Source organism: Amblyomma mixtum, chromosome 8 (assembly GCF_055824585.1).
Source record: "Amblyomma mixtum isolate Tamu chromosome 8, ASM5582458v1, whole genome shotgun sequence".
Lineage (NCBI taxonomy): Eukaryota > Metazoa > Arthropoda > Arachnida > Ixodida > Ixodidae > Amblyomma > Amblyomma mixtum.
This window is the reverse complement of record NC_143019.1, coordinates 7399418-7411931: the sequence shown is the minus strand read 5'-3', so window position 1 is coordinate 7411931 and position 12514 is coordinate 7399418. Positions and strand designations below refer to the sequence as shown.

The 12514-nt window shown below is 49.8% G+C and overlaps 1 protein-coding gene across 1 annotated transcript; it reads right to left on the bottom strand.

Annotated features, from left to right (window-relative positions):
* Window positions 1-390: 390 nt before the first annotated feature.
* LOC149331233 (uncharacterized) lies at window positions 391-11787 on the bottom strand. The gene is made up of 6 exons (XM_089556408.1): window positions 11501-11787; window positions 8670-8941; window positions 6875-7093; window positions 3949-4269; window positions 2718-2811; window positions 391-1263 (listed from the first exon to the last, which is right to left on the bottom strand). Exons 2-6 carry the CDS (start codon window positions 8919-8921, stop codon window positions 908-910), a joined length of 1242 nt encoding a protein of 413 aa, XP_089412534.1. The 5' UTR covers window positions 8922-8941; window positions 11501-11787; the 3' UTR covers window positions 391-907.
* Between the last annotated feature and the right edge of the window lie 727 nt (window positions 11788-12514).

Below are 12514 nucleotides of genomic sequence, written 5' to 3'. Positions count from 1 at the left end.
CCAAGGCAATATAGGACACGGCAGCATAGCCATCACCTCTTTCGTTTTAAACTTAAAAAGTCAGATATTGAACGCACAAGACATTCATGGAAGGAGTCCGCACCAGCGCATCCAGGACTGGCAATTCCCCTAAAAATGGCAAGTGAGCAAGGTGACACAGGAGGACGGAGACTTGCACGAATGAGGCCCATGAGCCGAGGCATAGAAACGCTCCAGATGGAATTTTTCTTGCGTCTTAAACATTACTTTTGCAGTAAGTATACGCAATAATCCATCATTTCACCAGCGACCGCGTCTTAAGTGATTTGCTTCATGTGTGCTTGTCATGTGAACCCGGGAAAGGTGTGGTTCTGAGTGACTTGGGGAGGTTACTTGTGAGGGTATGGAGTGAGGCCAAAGAAAGCTGCGCAGAGACAGGACTGTTTCTTTCAGGCTTTGACAGGAAGGAAAAAAACTTCGTTTCGTCTAGGCACTCAAGGTGACAGACACGTCCTAGAATTTTTCACACAAGAGAAAGGAAAAAAATTTTGACCACACTAAACCGATGCGTATACAAAGGTACACGATCTGTCCTCACACGCAAGACAAGAAAAATCAAAGAATAGAAAAAAAAACACACACACGGTGAGATCGTTCACATCTGCAACATTGAGCACAGATGAAACACAGGACGCCATTGTCCAGACGTATGCAGGGTCACAAGGATTGCATCAGTTCGTCACGGCGTTAGTTCAGACAACCAAAAGTAGGGCAGACACCATGAACCTGCACATTTGCGACATCACAGGGGGGCAGAGATGGTGACCAGTGTTCCGATAGCGCACTTTAAGACGGCAGGAGGGACAACAGGCTAGATGCAACAGGCGTCGTACATGAGGTCTCTCAGGAAGTTCGCCACAAGACCTGCTTAGTCCAGGGATGATGAGGACATGCTGTACTTGGGCTCGTACACGTCCGAGATCTCCGGTGGCTTGTAGTCATCCTGTGGGGTAGGGGTCCTCAGCTTGAGCCGTTTGCAGTCGGAGGGATTCGGGGGCGTGGAAGAACCCTGCTCCGGCTCCGGCTGTTGCTCCGGCTGTGGCTCCGGCTGTGGCCCGGGTTGTGCCTCCATCTGTGGCTCCGGCTGTGACTGCGGCTGCGGCTGTGGCTGGTCCTGCTCCTGCGGCTGGTCCTTCGTCGTGGTCACCTCCGAGGCCACCGTGGTGTTGGACGAGAACAGCTTGGGCGCGGTGCTGGTAGACGGCACCGTGTCAGTCGATGGGGCTGGTAGGCGTGAGACGCAAGGAACCTTTTATGTGTACGCTTAGGAGCATCGCTCCATCTACCCGCTATCTCTTACATGATTTGCGGCCCAGCCTCTCGCGCCACGCAAATCACAGAAACTCGACATTAAACGGATAAAACGCCTCAGATAAAAGTTCCACTTCTCAACTAAGTCTGGCGCGCGCTATGACTTGCTCCGAACACAATGCGAACAAGAGCAGAGGCGACCTGTCAGCCACTGTCAATGGCCATGCTGTTCTCTTCGTTGAGCGCAGGACATTCGCCGTAAACTCTTGTTATACTTTGCGACCGGTACTATAAAGGTGACAGTGTCAGGGACTATTTCATGGTGCGTCGTGAATATATGCTGAATGTTGCTGCGGCTGTCGACGATTAATGTGAATACAATGCGACCAGAAAGAATTTTGTACGTTACGCGCCTATCGGTGGCGCCATAGACTGGCTCTTAGATAAAGCACCCAGGAAGCGAATGAAGCTTAACAAGACAGTCTTCTCTTGTAGGCATCATCTTGTCACCATTGCCTTGTCACCCATAGTATCTATTCGCTTGTATTTTCGGATACAACTTAAGTGTGCAGTGAAGCTCCGCCCACACTTACGACCGCCGCACAGAATTCCTCAACGACGAAAAAGTAGTCCGTTGTTGAAACTTTTCTTGTTACCTAAACAAGAAGCTTAGCACAAAAAAAAATAAGCTCTAGAGTTTTGATACGTCGCTTGTTTATTTCATATAGTCAAACATTAAAAAGCTGATTTCATTTACTGTTAGGATTAGCCAGCGGAGCAATACAGGACGCCGCAGACCATGGCCCAGTGTTAGCAGCTGCTGTTTTTTTTTTTTAAGCTGTATCCTACCACAGTAAAAGGACCTTGTCTGAGCGAGAAACTTGCAGAAGATGGGAATCCCATCTTCTGCAAGATGGGATTCCGTATCGATTGAGGCATTTTTAACCTGCTGGATCACACGAAATGTCTGGCAAAACAGACATTGTCTGTCCGTCTAACAGCGATCAGTAATTGGCCAGAGGTGTGGCTACGACGTGTCTCACGCAGCCACGGTTTCAGCGCGAAGCAGTAATAGTGCAACGTGTTCACAAATGTGCCGCAGTTTTGAATGCCAGGGAACTGTGAGCGCGCCAATAAATCATTACGGGAGCAAATAAAAAGCAAGGCTATTAAAGGCAAGGACAGAGATGTCACTTTTGGGAGCCCTATTTTTTGGGTGCAGCGGAAAGCTTAAGGCGCCCGAAAAAGGCCGCAAAGTTAGGCACCATATTAAGTAGAAATGGCGCTGGCAGTCCTCTGCCAGAGTGTCGGTCCTTTTTTTTTTCAGACGGTAATGGCGCCTCCCTTATGCCTGAAGTTGGATTGCGCAATGTTCCCTTGACCCCAACGCATTAGTGAGCGTTCTGTAGGACCATGCCTGGCCATACCCTGTCTTGAGGCGGCCAAGTTTCTGTTGACTGATTCGTCCGATGAGTCATCGAAGAGGTCCGTGAACAAGAAGAGTGGATCCTCAGACCCGTCCTGCAAGGATCCACGGTGGCTATCAAAGAGCTACACTTCCGCTTTTAACGGTTATAGACGTTAGTTGACGACTTAAGTCCCAAAGCGTATCTGCACTGTCTTAGTCTTTTGTGTGGCCTTAGAACAGCCTACGACCATTGCATATTTATAGGATTACTGTTCATAGTAATGAAGAAGCGTAGCTTGTTGGGCCAGTTGGTGCATGGTATGTAGAAAACCAGCGAAAAGGACGCATTCACAAGGAGGAGAAGTACACAGGACAACGCTGGACAGGACAGCGTTGTCCTGTGTACTTCTCCTCCTTGTGAATGCGTCCTTTTCGCTGGTTTTCTACATGTTCATAGTAAGGTAGTTTAAGCATAGAAAATAGTGTAGCTCATTTTTTAACTATCTTTAGACTCCTTGATTATTGAGAGGCTCGTAGCCTACCGTAATTAGTATCCGTATCGGCTTTTAGAATTTCTAAAACGCAGTTACCCTCGCCCCTGTGGCCCAACACATTTTGCCTACATCGCGCCAAAATACATGCACTTTCGATAAGCGTGCAGGCAAATCAACTTCTCCAGTGCACGTAACTCGCCAAAATGATCAAAAAATGTTGGACTGCAGCGCCAAGAGTAATCGCGTTTTCGACATCCTAAAAAATGATACTTACGGTGGGCTGCTCGCGTCTCAGTAATTAAGGGGCAAAACGGTAACAGTCAAAAAGTTCACTACTCAGTATTAGTTAACCAGCCTGCTACTTAGTACGCCTAGCTGTATTCTGACGCACTACACCACAGACAATGCTATGCCGAACTCAAAACTCTTCTAACTCAAAAAGCCTATTTTTAAGAATTGTGTAAAGTCTTAGGTGAAGCACCCTGTATAGGTGGCAGCTTGGAAGAACAGAAAGATGAAGTACAAACTACGAAGGCATGCCCAGGTTCCCGGGTTATGATGATGATACCCTGTGGTTGTTCCTTTTGTAGCGGGCGGACACGACATACCTACGTCTCGGTACCATTTCTCAGAGGCTACCTCCCCTTCCGCCCCCCGCCTCAATCCGCCCCTGGTCAGACGAGCCGGGTGGTAAAACCGGAAGTTGGGGCACTGTTCCGTTGAAAGAGAGGAACTACACAGCGTTCTTCCGTCTACCTGAAAGGAAGTGGTCGACCTGTGTCCCTGGCCGAAGAAGGAGAGCGGTATGGTCGGCAGCGCGGGTGCCTGGAGCGGAGGCACAGGGGGCGAGACAGTCGTCGACGCCAGGGCGACCACGGTCTGCTGCTGCTGCTGCACAGGCGACTGCAGTGGTTGGGATGTTGGCGGTGGCGGTGGTGGGGCCTCCTGCTGCCCCCTCGGCGCCAGCCTGCGCACGCTCAGGATGGTGTCCAGGGAGGCCGAGGACGTCGACGGGGTAATCATGTCGGACAACAGGCCGGAGCGACCGGGGGTGGATGGCACTAGCGGCCACGGCCCCTGGTGACGAGCAAACACACGGCGGTTACGGGAGAGAAAGACCAGGGGTAGAGCGATGGAAAAGGAATGGCTGGGGTTAAACGTGGTTCGAGCCTAGTTACACATGCGGAAGTTCTGTTCAGCATGGTCTCTACTGTCTCAAATCATGTCAGTGTCAAGGGCCAAGGTCAAAGGTTAGGGACAGGTACCCAATGGTCATAGTCATATGCTCACGTGGTGATCTACCATAGCTTGGGCCATATAACCACGCAGTCAATTTCAGTTTGACCTTGTGAGGCATTGAAGGTCATCGTCTCAACCACATCGGAATCGGAAGTTGTACCCCGAGGGGTACAGCTCTCCCTCTAAAAAAAAAAAAAAAACTCATCACGGCTATGCTATAGTCGGATACAACACAAGTCTGCAGTGAAGCTCCGCCCACATTCACGGCCGCCGCGCAGAATTCCTCCGGGACAAAAAAATAGTCCACTGTTAAAATTTTTCTTGGGACCTAAACAAGAAGATAATCGCAAGAAAAAAATAAGCTCTAGAGTTTTGATATCTGGCTTGTTTAATACAAACAAACATTAAGGAGCTGATTTCGATCACTGTTGTAACTGGCCAGCGGAGTACTAGAGGACGCCGCGGACCGTGGCCCAATGTTAACCGCTGCTGTTTCCTGAAGTTATACCCTACTATAGAGTTGTGTTCCACGTTGCATGAAAGAGATCTTTAGCGATTGCCTGCTGTCATCATCAACATCAGTGTTGTCAAGGAAGACCAGATTCATAACGGACATATTTTTCCCATGGAGCGGGTGCTCTCGAAAAAAGAAACTTAAGGAAAATAGGAACTGGGGGCGAGTTAAGCCTGCGACATGACAGGAGGAGGTGCAGGGCGTGAGGTAGAAATAGAACAATAAATTAAACAAAGAGAAAAAAGGAAATGAGGAAAAAGGGTATTGGGAGAAAGGACGGTTTGGGGCGGAGGGTAACGGCAAAGCAGTTCTATGAAGTACTGAGAAATGCTCTGACCACATGCAACACCTTTTTAAACAATTGCGCCAGCGCTGGAACGTACAGCCTTTGTCAAAAGTTTGGAGCCCAGGGGGTTTGCTTCTGAGCCACACTGTCTGGTTCGTAATGCATCTCCACCGCTACAAATTTCCTGAAGGTAAGATGATTTCTGGTCCTGCCTCCTCCAATGGGTAGGGCTGCCACGAACGCTTCAGGAGTCCCACTGCGAGGCTTAGAAGCAAACCCCCCGTGGCTCTAAACTTTTGACTAAGACTGTACCTAAAAAATTCTGTTTCCTCTTGATACGCTGATCCATGCTTGTTGTAAGGTTTGAAATTTGTGCACTATGAATGCCATTCTGCATTTTCTATCCCTTACAGATTTTAAGCCCATATGTATTTGTTTCTTCTTCTGCTTTCTTAACATTTACTTTTAAAGGGTCAGTCTACTGAATTTTATCGACCATATTTTCTTTGCGGCAACCGATAGCTCTTTACTCAAATTACCGTTTAGCCAGCTGTGGTGCCAAGAAGTGTGGTAGAACATTTTAAAATACAATTTATTGATGTGGGAACACATCTGTATGAGATGGTAGTCTCATCTGGCAACTATCTAGATTTCCGCCGCGCGGCTAGGCGACAACCATGGCGGCGTCTGTCGAAGCCGGACCTCTCGCTTCGGACTGAATTCTCTTTGTTGCTGCCTTTTTCAGTGCGTTCACTGGCCATAAATGGGGCGCCGGTCTTTCGCTTCGTCTCATCTCGCCTATAAGAAAACATATAAGAGATAAATTTGCTTTATTTTAATAATTAGAGTGACGATTCTGCCTCTCCTAGGCTTAAGTGGAGAGTCGGTTTGTTTACAGCAATGGTTCCCGTCCCGACGACCAGATGGCGCCACTATAGGCTGAGTTTATTTTTGCGTCTCTGCTAGCATACGCTGAACTAAAAGTGGGAATGTGCCTGCGTTTTGCGTACGTTTAAATATAAATATTCATATGATTTACAGAAAAAGCGAGCGGTACGCCTTCTACAGTTTCCTAGAACAAAACGTGCGTTTCTCTGACATTGGGGCATACAAATGGTACGTAGTATATTCACTTATGCTTCTACAAAAAAAGACTACCACCTTCTTGAACAAAATGAACGTTTGGGGTCGCCACCATGCATTTTTACGCGACTTTTAACGCCAAAATAAAATATAAATTCCTGCCTAAACCGGGAGCATATCCCTCGTTATGGATGTTATAGTGTGCCAACTACCAGAATATGCCATTATTTATACACTCATCTCGGTGAGTAGACTGACCCTTTAAAATAATTGCCCTATTAATCTCTCATTGATTAACACCACAAATGATTCATAATAATAAAAAAGAAACGCCCTCATATGTTCCTTCGTTCCGGTGAGTGTTGGCTTCCGTCATATATGTCATAAAGAGCCCCTATTTCTCCTTCTCTTGTCTGCCAGAACGAGGGCCTCAATTCTGGCAGCCCTGACGCGAAAGTTAGCATAAGAGAGTTCTCGCTGCGTCCTTGATTTGTGTCTTTGACGTGCAGGCCAAGTAGGTTTAACACGGCAAGCTCGAAAATTTTTTCTCCACAACTTGCCTGTTCGATGACGGCAGAACTCGGGGCCGACGGCACAGAGGCCGCCGAAGAGCCGCCCGCCAGGGGCGCTGCAGCCGCGGAGGCCCCGTCGGGGGGCGGGCTAGGGGGCGCGCCGGCGGCCCTGTCCAGAAGGGTGCGCAGCTTGGCGCGCTCCTTCTCCAGCGCCTGGTGAAGCTTGCTGTTCTCGGAGCGGAAGAAGGACACACGCCCTATCAAGGCCTGCAGTCCCAGCGAGCGACGCAGCGTCAAAACCTGAGCACCCGTTGAGCGCTGAAGAACCTCATTTCACAGGTTTGTTTGCAGCACTGTGAAAGGCAGAGCTCTCTCGACCATTCTCGGCCGAGGAAGACAAGAAATATTGGAATATTTGAGCAGTGTTGTGACTATTTTTCAAACATATATTAAGGCGAAAGCCTTTGGTTTGTTGGGGTTTAACGTCCCGAAGCGAGTCATGCTGTGAGGGACGCCGTAGTGAAGGGCTCCGGAAATTTCGACCACGTGGGGTTCTTTAACGTGCACTGACACCGCACAGTACACGGGCCTCTAGAATTTCGTCCCCATCGAAATTCGGCCGCCGCGGCTGGGATCTTTAATGGCTCATCATTGTCCGTCCGTCCGCGAAAACCTTCACACTATAGCTGTCAATCATCCTGATGACGTCATCGGTGGTGTAATACGCCGTGACCAAAAATCATTGAATTCATCGTTGCAGAGTATGCCGTAACCATTAATTAGTAAAAAGGCATCAATTAGCAGTTAGTCACTAATTAGCATTGTCAATTAATTAGTAATTATCAATTAATCATTTATTAGTAATTTACACTTAAATAGTAATTAGCCATCAGCAACAAAAGCACTCAAATCGGCGCGAAAAGGCTTTCGCCTCGTGCACTTTAGATCGTCAAAGTGCCGCCCTAATTTTTTGCAGTAATGGATAGGGTAGCTCGAGATGATTTTTTGGAAGGCGTTAAATTAGCTGAGAAGGCTCGCACAACATAGCACTGCAGAGGCTTTCTGCGAAGTAGTGTGCCTACATTCGTAAACATGACGTCCGCCTAGTAGCCAGAGACTACTGCGTGTAGCAGTTGGACACTAGTGCTATTTCTTTCCCAGGGGTGGAGCCACCAGTCGCGAGGTGAGGGACAGGGAGGAACACGCTTTACAACGCACGCCGTTCTGATTGGATCAGATCGCCGCAGCCTTCACAGCACTGCGGAGGGAATGCGATAGTATTTTTTTTTCACTCCAATCTGTTACAGTTGTGATCGTATTCCAATTCTGACTCTGTTTTGATTCTTTCCTTATTCTATTTCTTTTCGTAATCGATTCATTTATTAATTTTTAGTGGGGCCCGGAATTCTTATTTAAATTTTTCCCGACTCATTCTTTGGCGTCTCCGTCCTCTTCCGTACAAACGGAGAGAAGGCGGGGAGAGGGGGACGGTTGGTAGGTTGCTGGTGCATAGAAGGACTAAACATCACCTACCACGGCAGGTGGAGGCTTCACAGAGATGTCGACGCCTGCGCAGGAGTTTTTTTCGCCTTCAGTGCCCTCCTAGTGCCATCGCATTAAAAAAAGGACTCTATACAGCTATGCTTTCCCAATGATGAGGCTTAGCAGTGAGGTGAAGTTGTGCGTTTGAAATTTCTGCTTTTGCTATGGAGGGACTCCACCAACACGTCTGCGGAGCGCGCTCGGACGGCTCCACCCTACTGCACTGATGACCACAACCACAACTCCTGAAACGCAAGCTCACACACTGCAAGCACAGCGCAGCCACACGTGCCATACGTACACGGTTGTCGAAGTCCAGCTCTGACATGCGGCGTCCCACTTTGTCCAGCCGCAGCCGCAGCGCGCGCATGGCCGTGCGCATCACCCGGGCACTCTCGGTGACCGGCCTGGCGCCTGCGCGGGAGCTCCTGCCCCCCGCGCTGGTGGCGCCGTCGGCGGCGGCGGCTTCGGCGCTCGTGCCCTTGTCGCTGGTGCCCTCTGCTCCGGGGGCACCACCCTCGGCCTCACCGGAAGTGGGCGGGGATTCCTGCATGGCGCTCACCACCTGCGTGCCTGCGCACGGGGCCATTGAGGAAGGACGGCTCAGGGGAGGGCATCACGTGGTAACTTTAAAGCCTAGGCATACACAATGAGGGGGAGAAAGTCGGCCACACGTGGCTGGGGTTTGAGTGGCCAGGACTGACTTTGGCTCGCCGCCTTTTTAACGCGATAACGTTATAAGGAGCTCGTTTCGCAGAAAATCGCCCAAGCAGCACAGGTAATCGGCCCAATATTGCGAATGGATGGCTTCACCCTGGTCCCTTGTAGGACCGGCCTTCGCCAATACGTTTCCGACACTGGCCGATTACCGGCGTTGGCCGTGAGCAAAAATCCACGAAAAATCCAGAGACAAGCAGCCTGGGAAGCAGGTGCTCCACCTAGGTGACGTAACCTTGTGGCGTTACTATACAACCTGCCAACTGCGGATTGCGAGCAAACTGTGCGCCGTGGCAGGTGGCAACTGAATTAATTATTAGTCGCTAGAGGTTGCTCGGGAAGAAGAACCTGGGTCGCACAAACCCCACCGGAGGCAGCACTTGCCATCGCAGGGCAGTGACGCATTGCTTACCCGCTGCACCACCGCGCCAAGATTGCTATGAGGACTCCCAGGGATCTATGAACGTAAAGACGAGAATGGCCAATTCTGCATATATGGGCCTTAACCGATTAAAGCTATCACTTCATACCCTTAAAGCGGAGTTTAAGTGTCCCCTTTAATATTGATGTCATGCGTAGTGCCCGAATAATTGCTGCTCGGCCTACTGAAAAGAGCTGCGGCGGTCCATCGTATGCGGACCCGCGCAAAGCGCAGGAAGGGGGGCTATCTATCAGTGCATTAACTGAACGGGACATTATCTTCCGAGTAAGTGGTCTTGGCGATGTCTACCGTCGCAATTCTCACGTTTCGCCTGGAGGGGTCTACACTACCTGCATTTTTAAGGTGAAAACCTTTAATGGATCTTACTGTCGTCCGTTAGCAGAGGGTGTCACACTTTTGGCAGCGTGTTAACTCAAGAACTAAAAAAGTTAGGAGAAAACGAATGGTGCTTCAGATAGAGGAGGAAAAAATGAACCTAGAAGGCAAATTTGATGACTGTAGAGCGATTAGTTAATTAATTACAGTAAAAAGTGTCAAAATAGAGTCGAAATAACGCAGACGTCGATATAGCCACGAGTGTGGTGTGACGTCACATCCACCGGAAGTCGTCACTGCATAGTGAAAATTGCCACAGAATGGCCGGAAAAACGCCGTATTTGTGTCAAATTAGATGGAAAAATGTGCAATTAAGCGTAATTAACGCTTAAGATCCCCGCAAGATGTAGCCACAGGAACGGTGTGACTTCACAGCCACCGGAAGTCGTCACGGCACAGTGTCCTCGGCTTTCGCCTCTCAACACTTTAGTTGCCAAAGTGCCCTGGCAATTTTTGTTCTGCGCTGTTGTCCCGTGATAGCTCAGGCGACCTTATATGCCCCACTGCCGTCAGCGGACGCGAGGGTGCTGCAGCAGGCACACCAGGATCACCTACGTAACGAAAAGTACCGCCTCCCATTGGCTGCTCCCAGCTGCAGCACGGGAAAAACAGCCGTATGCCCATCGTTCCACGGGACGGAAAACCTGACCTTCCACGAGAGAAAAACAGGGAGATGAGGGAAACTGCGCGCGGAGTGAGTTCCGCATTTTCATATAGTATATAGTGGGAATGGGGCCTAAGCATCAGATCAGCGGGACACGCTTAAATGGAAAATAGCCAGAAAGCTTTCCCTCTTACACATCGCGCTGCGGAAAGAAAGCGTCATTAAGCGTAGAGACGGAGTAGACCTTCTAATTGTTTAAAACGAAGAGCCAAACGCGTGCTTTTTTACTTTACTTGTTGCCAACACGCGCGGAGCGCTTGTGCAAGCACATGCTCCACATTGGGTGTGTGCGCGCGCACGCACGCACGCACGCAAGCGCACACGCGCGCGCACACACACACGCGCACACACAGAGAGAGAGACAGACAGACATACAGACACAGCACACATAACGTGAGCGTAAAAATGTGCCTGCGGGAGCAGGTCGCCCGGCGCAAAATATCTATCAAAATGTCTGTTGACCGGCGATGTGGTCCACATCGCCGGTTATGCTAGCAGTCTGCGTTGTGCGTTCAAATACACTGCGTCCTCGCCATTCCTCTAGCTCGTGCTCAGTTCGCACAATTTTGCAGCGGAGACTGCCCGCTGACACCTACAGCTGCTGCGGTCCAAACCGTTAGACAATATCATAAGTGCCTAATTTTTTTTAAAATTTAGAGTTGGGAGGGGAGACAGACTCTGCAAGGCTGCACTGATCACTTAAGCCAGTGGATGTTGATAATAGTCCTCTTAATCCTCACACTAGATTGCGGAGGGAGCTTCAATGTTTGTCTGAACCGTTTAAACGGCCGCGCTGGCACTGAGGCGCCCTGAAAGAGCGAGGTAAAGTCGGCCATCTGGTGGCAACAAATGGCACTGGCGCTCACCGCTGTTCGAGCGAGACCGCCCTTCAGATTTCAGCGGGATGCGCTTCGCCGGTAGCCTGGATCCTTACCTCGGTGCGAGATCCTCGTCCGTGGAGTTCACCGGAACTGGCGCATTTGGACGTCTTTCACGTTGTCGTTGTCGGGGGACTCGGCGGCGAACGTCTTGAGACCAGGAACAGTGCTGAGAGCGAAGATCGGCTGCGGCCGCAACACTGGGCGTTCGAGGAGAGCGTGCGCCGGCGAACGCATCTTGCCTGCGCGCTCAGCCGAAGGTGACGGCGCTCATCTTCGTCGTCCTCACTTCGCGGCGCGTTCACAGAGCTTTTTAATGCGAAAGCCTTTAATGGCTCATACTGTCGTCTGTTAACAAAGCGTGTCACATGCTTTTAACTGGGGTACTAAAAAAGATAGAAGAAAACCAATGGTTGCTTCAGACTGAGGAGGAAAAAATAAACATGGAGGCCAAGTTTGATGACTGTAGATAAATTAGTTAATTGTAGGCAAAAATGTCGAAATTGCGTCGAAGTAGCGTGGATGTCGATATAACCACGGGAACGGTGTGACGTCACATCCACCGGAAGTCGTCACGGCATAGTGAAAATAGTCTCAGAATGGTCGGGAAAACGTCGGGTTTGTGTCAAATTAGAAGGAAAAATGTGTAATTAAGCGTAATTAACACTAAAGATCCCCCAAAAATGTATAATTTGGGTATCGATATAGCCACGGGAAAGGTGTGACGTCACATCCATCGGAAGTCGTCACGGCATAGTGCCCTCGGCTTTCGCCTCTAAACACTTTAGTTGCCGAAGTGTCCTCGCAATTTTTTTCGTTCAACGAGAGTGCGTGAGAAAAACATTTAATGCGCGGAATAAATTGAAGTTAGCTGGTTGGGCCCTCGTTCCAGGAGCCCATTAGGATTTAGACAGAAAGCTCTATCACTACATGTCTCCCAAGGTCAATCTTGATGCGCGTTTGACCTTGAGGCTCCGGAGTCCAGGCAACCACGTGAATCGCCAGGAGGCGCATATGCGCGCGCTCGCCTACGCTCGCCGGCACCGCCGCTGTGATACAAACCCGAGTGC